Source organism: Carassius carassius, chromosome 41 (assembly GCF_963082965.1).
Source record: "Carassius carassius chromosome 41, fCarCar2.1, whole genome shotgun sequence".
NCBI lineage: Eukaryota > Metazoa > Chordata > Actinopteri > Cypriniformes > Cyprinidae > Carassius > Carassius carassius.
The window spans coordinates 2448366-2471356 of NC_081795.1; the positions used below are offsets into that span (position 1 = coordinate 2448366).

At 37.6% G+C, this 22991-nt stretch overlaps 4 protein-coding genes across 10 annotated transcripts in view; all 4 read right to left on the bottom strand.

The window, feature by feature from the left end:
* Nucleotides 1–7029: 7029 nt before the first annotated feature.
* LOC132123438 (claudin-8-like) lies at nt 7030–8561 on the bottom strand. Its single transcript, XM_059534051.1, has one exon. The coding sequence runs from the start codon at nt 7952–7954 to the stop codon at nt 7145–7147; it is 810 nt and encodes a 269-aa protein (XP_059390034.1). The 5' UTR covers nt 7955–8561; the 3' UTR covers nt 7030–7144.
* Nucleotides 8562–9599: 1038 nt separating this feature from the next.
* Nucleotides 9600–10708, bottom strand: LOC132123435 (claudin-8-like). Its single transcript, XM_059534046.1, has one exon. It carries the CDS (start codon nt 10632–10634, stop codon nt 9741–9743), a length of 894 nt encoding a protein of 297 aa, XP_059390029.1. The 5' UTR covers nt 10635–10708; the 3' UTR covers nt 9600–9740.
* A 2309-nt stretch (nt 10709–13017) lies between these two features.
* On the bottom strand, nt 13018–14316 carry LOC132123441 (claudin-8-like). Its single transcript, XM_059534054.1, has one exon. The coding sequence runs from the start codon at nt 14209–14211 to the stop codon at nt 13528–13530; it is 684 nt and encodes a 227-aa protein (XP_059390037.1). The 5' UTR covers nt 14212–14316; the 3' UTR covers nt 13018–13527.
* Nucleotides 14317–18825: 4509 nt separating this feature from the next.
* LOC132123418 (rho guanine nucleotide exchange factor TIAM1-like) overlaps nt 18826–22991 on the bottom strand; it is an 83434-nt gene continuing 79268 nt past the window's right edge. For 6 of the 7 annotated variants that reach the window (XM_059534009.1, XM_059534011.1, XM_059534012.1 and 3 more), the window contains 7 exons: nt 21930–22048; nt 20961–21069; nt 20794–20852; nt 20465–20570; nt 20265–20352; nt 19642–19814; nt 18827–19549 (listed from right to left, as the gene is read on the bottom strand). In XM_059534009.1, the coding sequence (XP_059389992.1) occupies nt 19038–19549; nt 19642–19814; nt 20265–20352; nt 20465–20570; nt 20794–20852; nt 20961–21069; nt 21930–22048 (1166 nt within the window). In that variant the 3' untranslated portion in view covers nt 18827–19037. Of the gene's footprint in view, nt 19550–19641; nt 19815–20264; nt 20353–20464; nt 20571–20793; nt 20853–20960; nt 21070–21929; nt 22049–22991 lie in introns of all 7 variants that reach the window. The other variant, XM_059534015.1, reaches the window with a different exon arrangement.

The window sequence follows — 22991 nt, forward strand, 5'->3', positions numbered from 1 at the left end:
CTGTTTGCATTTAGCCCTTATTTATCAAAAGTCTTACTAAAAAAATACAACAAAACATTTTCTTACAACCTTACGTGAATTATTGTGCCAAAAATGCATTATGAAGAAGAAATGCACATGCTATTAGTAGCATTAGCGCTAACGTTAGCATCAAGCTACATCAGACAATTTATGAAATTATTAGTATACTTTTACTCAAAACTCACGTTAAACCCCAATCGAGTGTTTATAATAACTTCCTTTAGCGATCAGGGGTGAATTTGGTCGTTTACTGTTGTAAAAATATGCTATTTATATCATTTTACATCGCTGCACAAGTTAGCATTTCAGATGTACATTTTCGATTTTTTTTATAAAAAACGCCCCAGATCTCAAGAAAATCTCATACCAAGCTTTACTATCGTAATTGCGGGTTTATTATTCGGATATTTCGTGTGTACAGAGCATAGACTGTAAAAGGTGTTTCAGTTTTTGTGATCCGATATGAACCAGGAAGTTTACAGGAAGCATGTGACACGATGTGGCGGTGTCCGGTTATGACACTCTAAGATTGAAAACCAGAAGGACCAATCGGAGTCTGACTGACACACACACACGAGCTCCCAGCTCTGCACACACACACAGAGATCGCTGGGAGAGGCTGTTTATCATCAGATCGCGTAAATCAGTGGAAAATGAATAGAAATGATGATTCTGTCTGAAGAAATATGAAGTAAACATCAGTAAATATATCCATATATCTCCACAGATATGCATCTTTGGTCTATAAATCCTTATTGACGCTGTTCAGTGAGTCTATGTGAACCCAAATAAACCGCTGCTGACGTGACTGAATATGAATGAGTGGTGAATTTCTATTCAAAATGTGGCATAATATGGATTTATTATTTTGCACTCCTGACATAAATCACTAAATAACTGTCACTGCAACAATGTTTTATCAAAATATTGGTCAAATATCGAAGCTAGAGTCTTTGAACTTTCAATTGATGCACAGTTTGTCCAGATCAAGTAAGAGAGTGATGTTTAACGTGCTGTGAAAGTGAAACAATAATAAACTGGGGCCGTCTGCGATGTTTGCACGTAAAGGGGTTTTAATAAAAATGTATTTGTGATTTATATGTTGCATGCACTGAAGAATAATATGCATTCCTGCTCTTAGTCTCTCTTTTAAAATAATTTTAAAAACGTTTGTGTAATATTTAACAAGGACTTCCAAGCAACGCACAAGATAGCTTAAAATAAGACAAAATTGTCTAAAAACTAACTACAATAGCTTAAAAAAAAGAGTCAGCTTTCTTTTTAACCTGCCATTTTTGTTTAAGAACCAGGGTCCTCACAGTCATATGAAAAAAAAATTCTGGAAAACCTGGATATGAGGGAGCATATAAACAATGTGATGTCTAAATCTTGAAAAGTACTGGGATTTAATTTTAAATATATATTAGTTACTGTCAAAAGTAACTGCGTTACAGTAATGTGTTACTAATAACCCGTTACTGCCCAACACTGGACAACACTCTTAGAAAAAAGTGGTTCATTGAGGTTCTATATAGAACCATAGGGTTCTTTACTCAACTCCAAAGAACCTCTTATGCTAAAAAGGTTCTATAATGACATGCTGATTTTTGGAGAAAAACTGAAATGGCACTCTTCGTGTGATATTGATTAACTACATAAAATGATATAAATATATACATTTTCTAACCCCCATATCTTGAATTTTGTGATCATTCACATGCATTCATAAATCCATTTGAATACACCGAATAATGCAGTGAAAGAATGCACTCAAAATGCACACGCGCCATGCGCACTAGTATGACTTCATCATGTAACTTTACATTAGCCTAGATGCGTTCACTTTTTAGTGCTTTGAACTCCCGAACTGACTCAAATGATTCGCGAACCCGCTCCGAACTCCCAAACTGACTCAAATGATTCGCGATCCCCAAACTGACTCAAATGATTCGCGATCCCCAAACTGACTCAAATGATTCGCGATCCCGCTCCTAGCTCCCGAACTGATTAAAATGATTCACGCTCCGAACTCCCGATCTGACTCAAATGATTCGCGATCCCCAAACTGACTCAAATGATTCGCGAACCCGCTCCGAACTCCCGAACTGACTCAAATGATTCGCGAAATCGCTCCGAACTCCCAAACTGACTCAAATGATTCGCGAACCCGCTCCGAACTCTCGAACTGACTCAAATGATTCGCTATCCCCAAACTGACTCAAATGATTTGCGATCCCGCTCCGAACTCCCGAACTGATTCAAATGATTCGCGAACCCGCTCCGAACTCTCGAACTGACTCAAATGATTCGCGATCCCCAAACTGACTCAAATGATTCGCGAACCCGCTCCGAACTCTCGAACTGACTCAAATGATTCGCGATCCCCATACTGACTCAAATGATTCGCGATCCCGCCCCGAACTCCCGAACTGACTCAAATGATTCGCGAACCCGCTCCGAACTCTCGAACTGACTCAAATGATTCGCGATCCCCAAACTGACTCAAATGATTCGCAAACCCGCTCCGAACTCTCGAACTGACTCAAATGATTCGCGATCCCCAAACTGACTCAAATGATTCGCGATCCCGCTCCGAACTACCAAACTGACTCAAATGATTCGCGAACCCGCTCCGAACTCTCGAACTGACTCAAATGATTTGCGATCCCCAAACTGACTCAAATGATTCGCGATCCCGCTCCGAACTCCCAAACTGACTCAAATGATTCGCGATCCCCAAACTGACTCAAATAATTCGCGATCCCGCTCCGAACTCCCAAACTGACTCAAATGATTTGCTCTAACATGCATGGTTGTGTATCTATTTGCTTTAGTGTTCCAGACAGTATCTATTATTGTTATTTCTAAACATTCCATTGCATTGCAAATATTGTTAATATCGTAATGATTTTTAGTAAATTAATATTTTGATTAAATTCAAGTTTATTTTCATGATGAAAACCGTTGCAAAGTGCTTTACAGAAAATGTAAGGTTCTACATTATATTTAGTTATATTATATTTACTTATCAGAGGTGATTATCTCAAGTTGATGTCCATATGGCAGTAATGTACAGTAAAAATCAAGCAATTATTGTCAGGTAATCAAACCGACTGTGAACACATTTATTCATTTTATTTAGCATGGATGCATTAAATTGATCAAAAGTTACAGTAAAAACTAATAACTTTAAAAATGTATGAAGCAGCACAACTGTTGTTAACACTGATATTAATCAGAAATATTTATTGAGCAGCAAATCATGATATGAGAATGATTTCTGAAGGATCTCGTGACTCTGAAATTCCTCTTTGATCACAGCAATAAATTAAAATTATGGTTATTTTCTATTGGAATAGTATTCCAAAATATTACTGTTGTTAATTGTGTAAGTGCTACTTTTGAATGAAAAGACCCGGTTTCGAAACTGCCTTTTACCAAACTTATTTTTCTCCCTTTTCAAATCACATCATTAAGGCATTTATTTTCAATATAGGCAATAATCACAAAAGGCAAATAAAGGCAACCAAAAAAGGCAATATTCACAAAAGATGAAAATAAAGTATCAGGGTAAGGTTAGGATAGGTGTAGGGAGGGCTTTATTGTCTCAGTCAAGGTGGTATTCATTTAATAATTTGAATTAAAATTAGAATTTACACTCAATACATTATTACTGCATACTGTTTTATAATGTACTATAATACTGAGGTGCAGATTATTGCCCCCATTTGCAATAAGTTGAAAATCCTGCAATTTTAACATAGTGTAAATATAATCTATTGCTCTCTACACAGTGTAAATAGTCTCTATGGGTATTTGCACAGTGTAAATATCATCCATCCCTAAGAATATATGCCATTTTCACTTTATGTAAATAGTATCTAATTGCTATTTGCACTTAGTGCAAATAGCCACTGGCATTCCTTAAACAGGCACTAAAATTATGTAAATGCTCAACTCTGTTCTTAAACAAATTTTTAATTCTTCTATTCATTTCTGTTGTAACCTATCTAGGTTGCTTTTTCTTGTGGAGAACATGTCCTGGATGAACATCTCCTCAGATGACAGCAAACTATCCTCAACAAATGAATGACTCCATTCTGAACACCGATAATCCTGTTGGACAGCAATTTAGTGTCCAAATCCAGAGGTCTGGAGTCTGTTAGCAAAACACAGGTGAGTTAATGTAGTAAATGTTGTTCTTACTGTAGATTAAGGGCAGTCCACATAGCAGAGTAGAGAGAGTGTGATTTATGTGATTATACAACTTATAAATAATGACAAAAACTTACTGTCTTTGTTATGGGAAAGCTGTCACATGGCTGTCTTCTGATTAGTTGAGGATGATGAGGGACCTTTGCTGGTTTAAGCTGGTCTTAAACTGGTCCGACCAGCTTAGGACCAGCACATGACCAGCTAAGGACCAGTATAAACCAGCAAAGGACCATCTTAAACCAGCTCAAACCAGCATCCCAGCTTTAAAACATACCTAACCAGCATATGCTGTTTTTTCGACAGGGTTAAAAATAGAGTGACTATGCAGCAATCTACAGTTTTGTTAACTATATTTGGTTGCTGCTAAAAGCTTTTTCTGTTTTTACTGTCATTATGGTCATTTATCATGCATACTGTACATTTTATCCAAAGCACATGCTGTACCAGTGACTTCAGATATATAGTTTGGGTCACTTCAGCCTGGTGATGACCATAGATTGTATTTTGCATTGGCAACTTGAACAGAGGCCACCACTGTGCATGTCACCTCTGTTCTAAACCCTGGTGAGCTGTCTTGTTTACTATCAACTTAGACAGCTAACTTATAAAAATAAGCATCCTCAATGAAATTGAACCACATAAGTGAGTGATTTACAACACTCCGCACCTAATAAAGACCCTAATAATCATTAAGAAAAACAGCATGCATATACTCTGATTTGCTTAAAAAATGACATTTTTAATTACTCAACTATGTTTTATCAATATTGTTTTGTATTAAAACAAATGCAAATGCATTTATTATTTTTCTTCAATGTGCACAATGCATTCTGGGATTGCATTCTTCAAAGAATCTCATCAGACAACTTGCTGCCTACATTAAGTTTACATTTAAGCCTGTGACAACTTTGTTATTATTAACTAAAACCATTACAAATATTTTTTGTTAATTGAAATAAAGTTGAAATAAAACATAAATATAAAATGTAAACCTAATAACAAAGTTATTCGAAATAACTGAACTGTACTGAAATAATATGAGTTTAAGCTGAAGTATTAACGTTAAAGCTGATATAAAAATAAATGTAAGCTAAATAGAATTTTAAAAAAATGATAAAAGCACATAAGGTTTTTAAAACACTACAATAAACAATACTAAAAAACATTTGATTATGATTCCTTAAAATGCTTCACAGCAAAGTTCACCAATGCTGTGTTAGAAAAACACTTATGTAAACATTATTATTTTTATTGTTTTTATCCCTGATCTTCTATTATATTTTATTCTACTAATATTTTTATACATTCAGTATGTCATATTTCTGACAAAAAACAAAACCAAAAAGATTATAACATAGATCCCAGTAAAAGTCTGTCTGAGAGTTTGCAGTTAAAAGTTTACAGCCGCTTGTTCAGTTTTCAGCAGAATAGCAGTCAGTTCCGATCTGTTTCCTGGTGCTGTTGGAGCACTATTATACTAACAGGCAGCTCCTGTGTGACTCATTCTCTGGGTGTGTCGAGACAATAGGTGTCTTACGTTTCACTGCGGCTTTCTGTTTGTCTGAAGCCACAGGGCATAGAGATCTCAAATGCATTAAACCACCAAATTCAGCACCTGCCTGGAACTCAAACCTCATGATTTTTTGAGAAAACACATTCTCTGAAGCATTTAGATGAACAGATTTCTTCTGAGAACTATTACTGTGCAAATAGACAGCAGAAACCAGAACACAATCTTTTAAAACTAGCTGCAAATGCAGAAAGATATGAGAAGGAATAGTAAATATCTTATCATTAAGGATATTTAACTTGTTTATTGATTTCAAATCATTGATATTTAAATAAAAACATTAAATCTGAATATTATAACTTTTACCAAGTTTCTATTTTAGACAGCTTCCAAGTAATACAAAATGCTAGTAAAGTAGCATCCTTTATAACGTTCTGAGGTATGAACTGTATTTACAAATGAATCATATAAAACAGCAAAAATATCTTTAACACAAGGTTCTCTTACTTACATATTAAAAAAACAAAATTAAAGTAGAAATGGCATTTAAATGTGTATATATAAAAAAAAAAAACTAAAAAAAACGTAATGGGGAAAAATGAAATGTACGACTTACTTTGTTGCATTTAAAACTGTTTAAATGTTACAGTTTTTTCAATGTAGTTTTTTCTTTGGATAGAAGTCTGTCCTTTCCATCTCATATCCGCTACTTAGATATTTATAAAGCCAAAGTAGAAACAACATTTAAATGTTGTCAAAATACTTCAAAGAATGAACTGGGGAAAAAAAAATGAAATGCATAACTAGCTGCTATTTTTAAAACTGTTTAAATGTAGCAATTTAAAACAAATATATATATATATATATATATATATATACCTGCTCATATTCTACTTAAAAGAAATATTTTAAAAAATAATAAAACAAAGTATAAACAATAATTACATTGAAAAATGAAAGACTTATGAAAAAGAATTGTTACATTTAAAAAATTTTCTTTTTGTCAAACCTCTGGTTAGAGGTCTGTCCTTTCTATTTCTCATCTGCTCTTAGTGCAAATGGTATAAAAATTCTGTCAAAAACATTCCCAAGAATGAAAAGGCGATAAAAATAGGATATGTTTATAAATAGTCTTTTCCCCTTGTTTTTTTTTTTTTTTTTTTTTTTTAAAGCTTTGATTAAAAGTCAGTTCTTTACCATCGGTTATCTTCTCCTATTTAGATATTTAAAAATAAAAATTACTACTTTTTTAGGTCTAATTTAAATTTTAAAAAATTTTTAAATTTAAATTTTTTCTAATATATATTTTTTAAACCTTTTGGTTAGAAGTCTGTTCTTTCCATCTCTCTCTAACACACAAACACTAATACACAGGCCAGTGAAACATCCAGCTGGATTTCAGAGATAATCGACGGCGCTGCGGGCGGATGGATATCGGGACGGCTGCACGAATGACTGCTGTCTGGACGGCTGAATGAATGACTGCTGTCTGGATGGCTGGTATGACTGCTCTATGAATGACGGTGGCCCGGATGGGTGGCTGTACACCGAGTAGGGCTGGGGGTGATAGGTCATGGGCTGTGGCTGATAAGCCATGGGTGTGTTCCTGGTGTACTTGTACCTGGGATCCGGGCCATTGTCCAGGGAGCCACTACAGCAGGTGAATATGCACCCGCCAGCGAATAAGAAAGCAGAAGACACCCAACCGATGTACAACGCTTCCCCGAGTTCTCTACGCTGGGCATCAATGAGCAAAGGGTTATAGAAGTCCTGGATGATGACATGTCCGGTCCAGGAGACAGGGATGAGGCAGCAGAAGCAGCCTGCTAGGATCATGCATCCAGATATGATCAGAACCATCCGCTTGGCCCGGTCGTTTCCTTGGATGCATGCCGTGCACTGCATCCCAGCGATGGCAATTAGTAAACCCAGCCCAGTCAATCCCACGGAGCAGCACATGAGCCCCCGAGCAGCCTGGAGGTCAGGGGACAGTGCCAGCAAGGAGTCGTACACCTTACACTGCATCCGAATGCTGGCCTGCCGGTAGCAGTTCATCCACAAGCCCTCGTACCGGGTCTCCATCACAATGATGTTCTCCCCGATGAATGCCGTCACACGCCACATCGGCATCCCAGTGCTGGCCGCCACCCCGACAAACCCGATCAGGCTCACACACATTCCCACGATCTCCAGCGCGCCGTTCGCCATGATTCCAGGAGCCTGAAGAGTGAGGACTGGTTTTTAATGTGAGGTTTTGCATCCCGCTGGAATTGGAGCTGATAGGTGTACACCTGTTCCCAGGCTCCGCCCTCTCGCTCTGGAGAGGGAGGGAATGCCAGGGCTGGGTGCTATGAAATCAACCCCCCCGGCGAGGCTTTGTGTCTGGTTTTGTGTCACTAGAGGAGGAGCTCGTAGCTGTGTTGATGTTTGCTCAGCAGGCTTCGATTTCTGTCAGGGATCCTGTTAAGTTAGGAAATGCAGCTGAAGGGGTTACTGATACACACAGACACACAACAACTCTGGACTGCTGTCAATGTTTAACACCACTGGGGTTGTGGCTCATTAAACTGTTGTCTGATATGTTCAGAAGAACTTCTGTAAAGTCAGCTGATGGCTTAACGTTGATGTTTTACCTTTAGTTAAAGGTAAAGCGTGTCATTTCTGCACCGCTAGAGATTTTGTTATTTTTACAATTCCATTTGAGTGGTTGTTTGCATGTACAGTAGCTATGTGGTTTTCCATGGGAATCCCAGAACGCAACCACATACTGTAGCAACGGTACCACTCAGAACATAAGCAACTGCACAATAACTTCTTAAAAAAAACAAAAAACATTTAGAACCCCTTATCAGATGCATAGCATCACCCTAGTAACCTTTGCACAGTAAAGCATTTTTGTAGTTCCATTTAATGCTGAGGGATTTTTAGCATGTTGCTGTATGGTTGCTAAGGGGTTGTGAGTGGTTTGTAGAATGTTGCTGTATGGTTGCTATGCAGCTGATAAGAAATTCTAACTTTTTTTTTTTTTTTAGAATGTTACTATGTGGTTGCTAGGGTGTTGCTCTGCAGCTGCTAAAGGGTTCTGATAGGATTTTAGAATGTTGAGTTTTTAGCATCTTGCTATTCAGTTCCTATGCAGAGCATCAAGCACATAGCAACATCATAAAAACCACTCAGAACATCTTAGAAATTAAATAGCAACACCCTAGCAACTTTTATACTAAGCACTGCTCAGACAGTGTAGAACATCAATTGACTGTTCTCTATAAGATGGCTGATAGCAACTGTGACCATAAACTTCTAGTATATAGTTAGTTTTCATGATGAAATTAGAATTTGGATCGTTTATTTCGTTACGTTTTTTATTTCATTACATCTTACATTATCTTAGATCACATGTACACGTCTCCTTTGGTCTCAAACACACAGTCAGTGTTGCTCACGTCTGCTGGTAAATTTGCATTAGGGCCAGGGGTGTGACGTTTTAACACACACTGGAACACCACTCAACTGGTTCGACCAGTGTCGCAATCACTGGACCAAAAAACAACAAAATATTATTGTAGATTCTAGGAAGGGACTATCTTAAGACTACACACCAGGAACTAGTACATCCACAGTTCTTTTTACACATTTATTTAATACAATAAAGTCAAAACAGTGCTTTAAAAATGGAAAAATTTGAAAAACAAACACAATCATATCACAGAGTCAACATTAAGTCACGGATCCACAGTCAAATGCTGTGTTGTAATGTGTTGCTGTTTTTAAATTTCAGTATATTGCATATTATATCTGTGCAAATTACAAACAGTGTTTTATAATATATACGAACATAATATAAAACTAATATTCACATTGACAGTTTAAATATAATCAACTGAGGATCCGTCAGTCCCGCTTTCCTCTGAATCTTGATGCAGTTCGCTCCCAACTCATTTTTTTTTATTTGAGTCTCTATAAAAGTGGAAAAGCACAGCACTCACAGTGTGTCTCAGTATCTGGGAGGGTTATAAACCGACGGGACAGAAGAATAGTTTGGCTGATAGTTTGCAGGCTGGTATCCGTACGCAGGCTGGTATCCATATCCAGGTCTGTAGGAGTAGTTATACGGAGCCGATCCGGCCCGATACAGAACCGGAGCCAAGTCTTCTTTGTCCTGGGTGCGTGGTGCATGTCGACAAAGCAGGATCACCCCAGCGGTAAAGAGCAAAGCCGAAGTGACCCATCCGATGTACAAGGCCTCCCCGAGCTCTCTCCGTTGGGCGTCGATTAACAACGGGTTGTAGAAGTCCTGGATGATCATGTGAGCCGTCCACGACACGGGAATGATGGTGGTCAAGCAGCCAGCCAAAAACAAACACCCTCCGCTCACCAAAACAATGTGCTTGGTTTTGGGACGGGAGTCTACCAGACGGGTGCAGCGCATGCCTACGGACGACACAATGCAAGCGAAGGCACTCAAAGCGACGGAGGCGCACATGAGACCCCTGGCAGCCTGGAGGTCGGCCGGGAGGAACAGCAGAGAATCGTAGACTTTGCATTGCATTCGGATGTTGGCTTGCCGGTAGCAGTTCATCCACAGTCCCTCCCAGCGCGTCTCCATCACGATGATGTTCTCCTGGATGAAGGCCGTGACCTTCCACATCGGGAGGCCTGTGACGGATGCGACCCCGATCAATCCGACGAAGCCAATGACCAGAGCAACCACCTCGCAGCACATAGATTCCCGTCTCTTTCTCTTCTCGTGCTTCAGCTGCTCTTCGTACATGTCTTTCACAGATTTCTCATCTGGATATCCTGTGTACACGCTGCCCATGTAGGATTTGTCCGCGTAGGACTTATCCGCGTACGGTTTGGCCGTGTAAGACCCGGCCGTGTAAGACATGATGGTCGAGTGCAAGGACAAAACAACAAAGGATCAGACGCGGATGTAACGCTGCTCTCCTTCACTCTGGTGTTTCTCAAATGGGACCGGAAGATCCAGATGACAAGTATTTACAGACAAGAAAAAATGTTAATGATGTTATGTGAACAGACTGGTTCACCTGCTCCTGGAGAATCTGATAAACAGCACAAAGGAAAATGGAGATGCTTGAAATGTTCAAACAAACGGCTGCCATTATCCAACTCTACCATTAGATGGCTTACAAATATAAATATATTCTTCTTCAGAACAGAATGGAAGCATGAAGTAGCTTTAAAGGTCTTTTTCAAGGTCAGAACCAAAATACAACAACAATAATAATATAAAAGTTATAAGATATAAACATAAATAAAAATGTATACTTAATGTATACTTAATCAAACTAAAAAGTTAGTCACAAATATGACTTTGTGAAATTTCACAACATGCTTCTGTACAAATGTATTGCTCGAATAATAATTATAAATATATAAAATTAAATTATACAAAAATAAAATATTTGCCAACTTACCTAATCAAACTAAAAAAGCACTGGACACTGCAAAACACACACACACAAAAATTAAAGTTAGTTAAAATATATAATAGTTTTGAAGTACACATTTTTATTGCTCAAGTTATAAAAATACACTACATTGCTACTATTTAATATAAAATAATCATATCAAATTTTATTATTATTATTTTTGTTGTTGCCTTTATTAACTACACACACATGTAAATATAAATTAAATAAATATACATACTTACCCAACCCAATAAAACTAAAAAGGTCCCAGCACGGTGTATGTGTATAGAATATATAGAAAGTGAAAAATTTCATAACATTTTACTGCTCATTAATATATGATATCTGAATAATATTTCATATAAGTTTAGCTTTGTGTCACGTTTTTTTTTTAATTCCGTAAAATTAAACATTATATACAAATTAAACAATACGTCACATATAAAATGACTGTGAATAGCAGCTCAGATAATTTAATGCTTCATCTTTTGGAACAATTTTGTGATAAATGTTTGAGTTCATATTGAGATCTCACATGATCACATATCTTGGCAAATCCAAGCAAAGTTTGAGATGTTGTTTGGATATTTTCTGAAACAAAAGCAAGAGTCTATTTGCTTCCTATTGGACTTCATTGATGTCTAGTAGAAACAATCAAGATGTTAAATATAGACCATATTTCAGATTTTCCTTTTCTTTTGTTACTGTCGAATGAAACTCGTTTTTTTTGTTTTTTTGTCTCAAGACGTTCCTTGAGGAAACTTGAATTCCCCATGAAGTCCCTGATCTACTGCTGTTTCCTTCAGCTGCTTTATATCAGTGAGAAGTCAGGTGTGTTACAGGTATCACAGCACACACACACACTCACACACACACACGCACACGCACGCACGCACAGACACACAGACACACACACACACACACGCACACACACACACGCACGCACGCACACACACACACACACACACACACACACACGCACGCACACACAGACACACAGACACACGCGCACACACAGACAGACAGACAGACACACACACACGCACACAGACAGACACAGACACACACACAGACACACACACACACACACAGACACACAGCACACACACACACACACACAGACACACACACAGACACACACACACACACACACACACACAGACACACACACATACACGCACGCACGCGCACACACACACACACACACACACACACACACACACACACACATATATATTTTCCATCTGTAGAATGAGGTTTACATTTAGTATCACTTACAGTAAATTAATGCATGTGGGTGTTACTAAAATGTCTGGCTTGTATGTCAGATAAAAATCAGCAAATGCAGACAGCATGTCAGAATTTTTAGGCATGCTTTCTTGTCCAGCTGTTTTAAAAATAAAAGGTGTAGCATGCTGAATTTTAAAGAGTTATGCTTCAAACCTCTAGGAAATATAAACCGGTGTTCTTTGAGAAACACAACTTAAACATCAATATACATTTTTATATTATCTTTTTATACTTAATTTCAACTGTAACATTTATTATTACAACTGCAATATTACAGTTTCTATAAATTTTAAAAGTGCAAAATGTATTACCACATACAGTACATAATATATTTTATCATAAACAGCAAAAAAGTAAAAATTTAAATCATATGTTTCTAGACGCACAAGTTAATGTTGTAATTTTCCTACAAACAAAGAACTACAATAAATTACTATAATATTTAATAGTACACTATTTATTTATAAATATAAGTAATAACACATTTTATCATAGTAAAAAAATGCCTTTTTAAAAATTAACATGACAGTTTGTTTAGTTGAATTCATAACTTAATAATTCAGGTATGCATAGTTTTATAAGTTTTCCGTACAAGGACAGAACTACAATAAATCAGTTACTATTATATTAAATACTAATGCATTTAATTATAAGTAAATAAATACAATATGTGAATAAAAAAATACAAATTGAATTAACTTTTTAATATATTTTAAAGATTACAATAACAGCTTGTTTAATCTAATTAATCATTTACTAATCTTGAATATAACATTTAAAATTGAAAATGTACAGTATATAGCTATATATGTTTGTGGATGCACAAGTAAATTTCAGTTTCCCCTTACAAGAACAGAACAGCAACCCAGAATGTTTGAAAAAATAATATACAATCATATCATCAGACTCTTTAAATAGACTAAATGTGTTGAGTTAGTTAGTGAGGAACATTTAATCGAAATAACTAGGATTCAACACACAGATTATTTTGGGATCCAAGAAATTGCAAAGAAATAAAACTAAAGAGAAGCAGTTAGAGTGAGTGAGCTGTGTCTGTCAGACATATTGACTCCTCCGGTACGAGTCAGAAGAGGGCGTCCGTTTCAACATGCTCACTCCCGCCTTGTCCCTCTCCACCAGGATGTATGGCTCGTCCTCCTCCTCGTCCTTCCTCTGACGGTTGCTGTAGCGGCACATCAGTATCACCCCTGCCACCAGGAGGAACATGAACGTGGCGAAGCCCACATATAGCGCCTGTCCGATCTCCCGCTTGAGCGACTCTAACACCACGGGGTTGTAAAAGTCTCGGACGATGGAGTGAGTCGACCAGCTGACGGGAAGAAGAGTGGTGAGGCTGGAGACCACGAACAGACACCCACCCACCAGCAGGACCACGTTCTTTACCCTGGAGTCATCATGGCAGCAGTTTGTGCCCCTCATCCCACAGACGGACACCAGGACGGCCAGGACGGCGAGAGTGATGGAGGCGCACATGAGCCCGCGGGCCGCCTGGATGTCCGCCGGCAGGATGAGCAGCGAGTCGTAGACTTTGCATTGCATGCTGATGTCCGCCTGGCGTATACAGGCCATCCATAACCCCTCCCACAGCGTCTCCATCACAATGATGTTGGACCCTATGTACGCCGTCACCTTCCACATGGGCATGGCTGTCACCGCAATGGTCCCCACCAGACCGATGGTGCCCAGAACCAGAGCCAGGATCTCCAGCTTAGCCCTCATGACGGCAGCCGCCGAGAACAGAAGTGGAGTGAAACAGTGTAAATGTGCACGGGTTATCAGACAGGAATGAGAGAGGAGGGGTTTAGTCCATCAGTGCTATGTGGTAACACTGGTTTCTCACAGTTTTGTGTTTAAAGCAGAGCCAAGACTTCAAGCATCTGATAATATAGCAGTAACTGCTCTCGCTGGTTAAAAACACAACCAGCTCCAAGCCAGTGACACCCAACTTGAGCTAAAGCAGTGGCAGCAATGTGACTATTAAATAATTCAACATAAAATAATTTAAAATAAAAAATACAATTATTTTAAACAGAAAATAAAATAATTAGCAATATTTTAAATGATTAAAAAACTAAAATCATTTTAAATAATTAAAATTTATTATTTAAAATAAAATAAAACAAGATCAATATTTTCAACATTTTTCATTTGGAAGGGGTTCGATTTTAAGGTTTTTTTTTTAAATTTGGATGGATGTATGAGGGAATTTTAAAAGTGTGATTTCTAGACCTGGGAAATTTGTAAAAATCACCGGTAACACTTCACTTGACAAAACCAACTTTAATGCATTAATCATGCCTTATAATGCACTGTATGATCTCCTTAATAATTTAACCACATTTATAATACATTACAGTATTTATCTATCCACTTATACAACTTTAGAAAGTGTATATTTCATTAAAACACCTAACAAACAACTGACTTTAGATGGAACAAGGCAATATTATAATGCATTTTAACATTGGTTATACTAATTTATGAAAAGATATAATGCATTATGATGTATATTATGAATACCTTTATAATGCATTATACATGAAGGTTTCAAATGTTCACCTGATGAAAATATTTAAGTGTTTCCTAAATATATATATTTTTCTAGTTATGCCAAGATCTAAAATATTTGATCAGATAGAAAATTGTGAGTAAAAATATTTTTAAACATTAAATAATTAGGTTTTAATATGAAATTATTTAGTAAAATTACTTCAGAACTAATCAGAACTTTATATAGGATGACTAGAGGTTTTTTTTCCCTCGAAACCGTTTCAACACGTCAAATAAGCCATGCATTAAGCCATAAAAGTGAAAATATGAGGAACAGAATGCTTTTGTGACATGTTCTGTTTCACTGACAGCTGATGCTGTGTCACTGTTGTGCATGTACTGCGTAATCCCATTTCAGAAACAAAACTATATATATATAAGCGTGTTAAAGAGGGGAAATGACATATGTGAGTTTTACAAACAACAGCTACTAAAGAATAGAATTGGTTTTTATAACTATGATCTGGCATTTTATTTTTGAATGTATTGAATTTCGAATTATGTTGCATTTTGACTCCTTGGCCTGGAGGATTGAGATGAAGATCCTGGCTGAACGTCAGATCATGCGGAGTATGTTCTCACAGAGAGCACATGTCTCGCCTGAGCTAATATGTCACTAATGTTCATGTAAAACACAGTGAGCTATGAAGCTTTTTTAGGGTTATTGAAAAGTCAACAGAAACGTTCAAACCTGTCTGACAGGTCGGACCGCAGAGACCGAGTTTCATATCAACTCACGTCCAGCCTCAGACAACAGGAGTGACATTTAACAACTTTTTTATATATTTATATCAATGAATTCTGTCCATAAATATTAGACTTTTCCTACGAGACAGCACTTTACTTCACCTTTTACTTTCCTTTAACATGACAGTACAAATGTTTCACTTCTTGCCTCAATACATGACCAGAAAAATACATATATACATCATTTAGGTAGATTTTAGTAGGAAAAAAACAAGTGTTTTGATTTGAAGTAGATGGAAACAGTCTCAGATTTACATATTTACACAGAATGTTTGTGCGCCATCTAGTGCATCTGTGTAAAACTGCACCTTAAACATCAAAACTACACATTTCAAAACGTTCATTGAAAAAAATAAATAAAGGTATTTAATTATTTTGCATTTACGACGACAAAACGTTAGACGTAATTAATCACGCTTTTCACGTAATACATGGTAAATTATTATTATAATCATTCACTACATCGTATTACTACCACCTCTATGGCAGAACTACAATATTTTTAGAAACGGTGCAATTTTGGTTAATATTTAGCCTTAATGTTGATTTAGTTTAGTTTGATAAACTTGCCTTTTTTTCTCTCATCAGAAAACTCCTCGAGTCCTTAAAATTTGCAAACAAAGACAAAAACATCTTAATTTTAACACTGAAAGATAAGGAACACAATTAATGAACTCACGGAAATAAAGCTTCTTCTTGAGTCGATTTTCCACATATTCTGCTGTAAGAACAAAAATATGCATTTTAATTATTATTATTATTTTTTACAATATCAAAGATTTCCTTCATTATTTAAATTCATACTTAATGTGTGCACTAAGAACACCGCAAAAAATATTTTGGGACCAACTTCGTCCACTGGGAGGCAGATTTCACTGTTAAAAAATACAAAATATATAAACAATGTTATAATTATATTATACCATCTAATGTTATAATTCTACATTTATAAATATATAACGTAATATAAGAAATACACTTTCAACTGTATAACAATTATGAAAATTCATGAAAACAATTTTTTTCTTAAAATAGTATGCTTAAATGTTAATATTAAGATTATCAAACATGCACAAGAGCAAACAGTGACCGAGTTTGCTTTGACATGACATAAAAATCACTGTTGTAAAGGTTTAAATCTGCCTTCATTATATAGTTGACTGTTCTGAATGCCTCATGAAGAAGAAAACCCGTTTTCTCCCTCAATTAAAAATCAATAGCTTAAAAGATTCATGAATTCATTTCTGTAAATGATCTCGCTGGTGTGTGTGTGTGTGGTCTGATGATATCAGTCTGGCCTGCAGACAGGAGCTCTATCAGCTCCTATATCTCAGAAACATCTGAGCGCTCAGAGATTGATTGCTTCACTCGTCTTGTGTTTCACTCTTGACTCCAGAGTTTCGGCTCGAACATTCAGCCCGAAGCCATCCTGGCACCTCCATCTGTCAGCAACTCCACCGTCAGTGACTTTAACACATGAAGGGCTTCTTATTAACACGGCTGTACGTGTGTAAAGACATACTGGAAATGCAGAAGCATCCACGAATCACAGGCGTTTGATACGTACGAAACCAGTTTATTTGATATAATATCAATCCACAGCTCTATATACAAAATAAAAATGCAGTCTCTATAGCTCAATGGGAACGTTTTCAATTAGAATTCAGAATCATCTAAAATATTTTTCCAGTGGCTTCTCTTGATTGCATTCAGCAAATTTGGGAATTTTAAAACATGAACCCAAATTGAACTAAAAACAAAAAACAAAACAAAAACCCCTTACACTGTATGCATTTAGTATGCATTAAGGTTCGGATCGTCGAGTGTGAATCGTGAGTGTGAGCATCAAAACGAGGGTCGTTGTGTCCTTAATGTAGAGCTGAACCACAACAAGCCATTTAAACAAGAACAGAACAGTCCATCCGCTAAAAATCATATTGCATTTATCAACAAAATTCAAGTAAAACAGGACAAATTGACCTAGAATGAGCTGTAAAAAAAAAAAAATTATTCTCCAGTCTGAAAGGAATCACAAAATTCATTCAGCATTATTTTGACCTGAGATATGCACATCTACAGTAAATCAATATTCCACACAATTACTGGATGAATATTTCAAATTACATGTAGATTTCAGGTCAGAATAGTGCGCAGTATGTACATTTCATATAAATCACAAAGAAATAAACAAATATTTACAACCCAAAGGAAAAACGTCGATTACAGCTTCTCTGTACAAATATGAGACAATGGCGAACAAATTAAAAAGTGAGATATTTAATCAGGCTGACGTTCTTCTTACATCTGAAGGACATAATAAATAAATCACAGCCCTTATTTTGGAAATGTATATATCATAGATAATGTTTGGCAGACGTTGGCGGTCCAACGGTGGATGTGCAATTCTAATTCTATTTGATTGTACCACGTTTCCTGCGGTTTCTGATTGGCCACAGCGCACATGTAGAGCTCATCTAAAGTGTTTAAAGCGTCATATCTTACAGCTGCTTGGAAAGGAATGTCTAACATTCGGGAATATTAGCGTGGAGAAACTGTCTTCATGCAACGGCTGATGTATTTGACCGACGAGCTTTAAAAGGAACAGTCCCCCTACAACGAAAATTGGCTGAACATTTACTCATTGTCAGGTCATCCAAGATTAGGATGAGTTTGTTTCTTCATCAGATTTGAAGAAATGTAGCATTGCATCAGTTTCTCAGCAACGGATGCTCTGCAGTGAATGGGTGCCGTCAGAATGAGAGTCCGAACAGCTGATAAAAACAGCACAATAATACACAGCACTCCAGTCCATCAGTTAACATCTGAAGAATACAAAAGCTGCGTGTTTGTAAGAAACAAATCCATAATTAAAGCGTTTTAACTTTACAAATCCATAATAAAAAATATTATGGATTATATTATCATAGTGTTGCTGGAAGCAATGGTTTGAAGTTGGATTTGTTTCTAACAAACATGCATCTTTTGTCTTCTCCAGATGTTAACTGATGGACTGGAGTGCCGTGGATTATTGTGATCTTTTTATCAGCTGTTTGGACTCTCATTCTGACGGCACCCATTCACTGCAGAGCAGCTGTTGCTGAGAAACTGATGCAATACTACATTTCTCCAAATCTGATGCAGAAACAAACTCATCTACATCTTGGAATGCCTGAGGATGAGTAAACTTTCAGCAAATTTTTGTTTTTGGGTAAACTATTCCTTTAATTGAGGTCGTCTCCTGATGTGTTTCAGCTCTGGGTTTCGTCCTGTGTCTCGTTCTCCGTGCTGCCGTCCCGTCGCACCCAGATGTCCTCATCGGGCACCTGCTCATCCACACTGGCGACTGACATAGCACACTGCTTCCCTAAATGAGACAGCTTGGCATGCTGGGATTTGTAGTCCTTCTTGCTCTTCTCTTCCTCCTCTTCTTCCTCCTCAGCCGTGTCTCCCTCCAGCAAGAGGGCGGAGAGCGCTCCCTCCAGGTCCGGCTCGGTGGACGGGCTCAGACCGGACTGGCAGAACTCGTCGTCGTCGCTCAGGATGTCCGTTTCCTTCACGTCCTGCTCCTCGTAGCACTGAAGATCGAACTGTTCCTCCACCCAGCGGTCGGTGTCACCCGCCGGAACGACGCCCTGCTGCTGAGCATGCTGGGAGTCTGGCGAGTCGCTGTCGGGCTCGGTGTCGAAAACAATGTCTGTGTCGATGGTGAAGCGGTTGCGCACCAGTTTCCTGCGGCCCAGAGTACGAGTCGGGGCAGATGCTGAGGAGACATAATAAATGTCTTCACTCTCACTTTTGATCAATTTAATGCATCCTTGTTCAATAGAAGTATTCATTTCTTTGTGTGTGTACCTGCTCTGTTCATGGCCGGTCGGGCTCCTTTCAGGGCACACAGGCGTTTTCCTCCGAAGGGAACGTACTGTTGACTGAGAGGAAGACTTTCCGTCTTCAACAGCTGACGGCGCTGTTTATCTCTCAAGATGGAGTGAACCGTCTTCAAGAAGTCTTTCTTACTCTCTGGAGAGCTGCAGACACATTTTTGCACAGTGGTATCAGTTTAATATTCATGTTGACTTTGAACTTTTGGTTTGTATTTGTAGTTCACATAACAGTAACAATGCAACAACAAATGCAGCACTGCACAAAAACAGTTTTGACACAGATGTGCAGAAAGGCAGTACAAGGTTTCTCCACCAGATGGTGACAGTTGACTTTATATCTAGTTTATAAAATATATTTTTATATGTAATATTTTGCATTTTTTTAATATATGCTAAATATTTATATTTTTGAAATAAATGTTAATATATATTGTTTCTATAATGTTTTAACATACTTCAAAATTATTTGTAACATCTTTTAATTTTATTATAAATATATATATCTTTTTACATTAGTTTTAAAATGCATAATACACACATATACATATGCATGTGTGTATTTATGCAGATTGTTCTAGTGCAGGAGACACTGACCTGCAGCAGAGCTGAAACACTCTCTCTGGTCTTCCCTCTGATTCAGACTTCACATGGATGATCTCACACACTGCTGCGCTCTCTCCATCTGAAACCACACACACGATGATCAGCTCTCTGTTTACCTCTATAGGGTCTGACTTCTTCATGCACTGGTTTGTTTTGTGTGTGTGTTTTGGCGGGGTCACAGGTGAGCTTACCTGTACTGGACAGTGTGCGCACCTGAAGTGCATCAGTGGGGATCATGTGGCGGAAACGGAAGGGATCTTTCTCCTCACCTGAGACAGATGCTCTATGAGAACCACTCTGAGAGACACAGACAGATGCATGTGAATAATGTCACTCATTCATCATTCTGATGTGAATCAGGGTATGAACACTGTGCTGCACCAAACAAGAGCATGAAAACAACACCCATATAACTGCTGAATACTTCTGTAAGCCTGAGGATAGAGAGGACGAGAGAGAAGGGAGTATTTGGACAGCCGAAATATTCAACTGCTCTGATAGTGAAGATCTCAACACTAACCATTTTCTTCTTCTGCTTGGAGTAATCCTTACAGATGAACACTACAGCGGTTTTGAACACTGGAGGAGAAACATAACATTACTCTTCAGTTCACTTCATAAAATGACTTAAAATCTATCAGCTATCGATCTTTCTATGAATTGAGGTTGTATGGGAACAGAACGCACCGAATGTGGCTAGCTGTGGCTCTTTCTTGCACTTTCCCAGTGAGGAGGACGGGTTGATCCATGTCACGCTGGTGTGGAGGAGTAAATCACCCATAGACAAGTCAGCAACCTGTAATCATAGCAGACGCCACTGTTAGAGCTCGCACAACACACACACACACACACACACACACACACACACACAGCTCGTAATCTGCAATCCAGAAGGGATCTCATCTGTCAGACTGCATCATTTAGAGCCACAGCCACATTATGCAACAAAGTTTGACTGTTTTCACATAATAAGCTAATAAGATTTAAATATGCATGCAGATGACCGTAAATACTGGAATAAAGAAGGAAACCTGATCTGACAGTTGTAAGTTTTTATCAGCTGCAGAGCATGAAATGTGGTTGAAAATCTAGGGAACCCAAGTTCTGTATTATCCCAAGCTGCACTCACATGCAACCACAAACAAAGAGTGAACTGAGACAACGTGAGAACGATACAATAATATTTCGTTTTATATGTGAAGTGAAGTGACATTCAGCCAAGTATGGTGACCCATACTCAGAATTTGTGCTCTGCATTTAACCCATCCGAAATGCACACACACAGAGCAGTGAACACACACACACACACACACTGTGAGCACACACCCGGAGCAGTGGGCAGCCATTTATGCTGCAGCACCCGGGGAGCAGTTGGGGGTTCGATGCCTTGCTCAAGGGCACCTAAGTCGTGGTATTGAGGGTGGAGAGAGAACTGTACATGCACTCCCCCCACCCACAATTCCTGCCGGCCCGGGACTCGAACTCACAACCTTTCGATTGGGAGTCCGACTCTCTAACCATTAGGCCACGACTTCCCTTAAAATCGTAGTTGCATAGTTAATACTGGTTAATTAAATACTAAATTAGGATTGATGCAAACAGTAAACCATTGCTTGTTGAGTGAAATTAGTTGACTGGAACGAGCTGATGACGAACCTCTTTCTTGTCTCCAGTCTGTTCAGAGATGAGGAGGTCAAAGACGGCTCCAAACTCCTCGTGGATCTTCTGCATCTCGTTGATGTGACTGGCCACTGTGTTCATGGCTTTCATTGCAACTGCAAAACAGTAGAGAAAAGAAATGATATATTAGTTATATATATGTGACCCTGGAGCACAAAACCGGTCTTAAGTCAGTGGGGTATATTTTTAGCAAAAACACTGTATGGGTCAAAACGATAGATTTTTCTTTTATGTCAAAAATCATTAGGAAATTAAGTAAAGATCATGTTCCATGAAGATATTTCGTAAATTTCCTACTGTAAATATATCAAAACTTCATTTTTGATTAGTAATATGCATGGCTAAGAATTCATTTGCACAACTTCAAAGGGGATTCTCTCAGTATTTAGATTTGTTGCTCCCTCAGATTCCAGATTTTCAAATAGTTGTATCTCGGCCAAATACTGTCTGATCATAACAAACCATACATCAATAGGAAGATGATTTATTTAGAAAATGTGTCATTTAAGACAGGTTTTGTGGTCCAGGGTCACATATATGTGTCAATTATATAGCAGTGAATTCAGAAAGTTGGTTGAAACATGAGCGTTTATCGTTCAGCAAACAGTTGTAACTTCAGTTATAACGTCTTGGACAATAAACTACACTTTTTAAAAAGAAATGAACACTTCAAATTAATACATCCAGCAAAGACGCATTAAACTGTTGACAGTAAAGACATTTATAATATTACAAAAGTTTCTATTTTAAATAAATTCTGTTCTTTTGACATTTCTACTCCTCAACGAATCCTGCATAAAAATCATGGTTTATCATGGTTTCCACAAAAAAGCGAAGCAGCACAACTGTTTTTAATATTGATAATAATCAGAAATGTTTCTCAAGCAATAGATCAGCATATTAGAATGATTTCTGTAGGATCATGTGAAAATTCATCTTTGCATCACAAGAATAAATACCTTTTTTAAATATATTACAAAAGAAAACAATCTTAAACTGTAATAATACTTCACAATATTTATGTATTTATTGCATTTA

Excerpts from the sequence above, each read along its gene's own strand:
- LOC132123441 (XM_059534054.1), bottom strand. The coding sequence starts at position 14,211 with ATGAGGGCTAAGCTGGAGATCCTGGCTCTGGTTCTGGGCACCATCGGT.
- LOC132123435 (XM_059534046.1), bottom strand. The coding sequence starts at position 10,634 with ATGTCTTACACGGCCGGGTCTTACACGGCCAAACCGTACGCGGATAAG.
- LOC132123438 (XM_059534051.1), bottom strand. The coding sequence starts at position 7,954 with ATGGCGAACGGCGCGCTGGAGATCGTGGGAATGTGTGTGAGCCTGATC.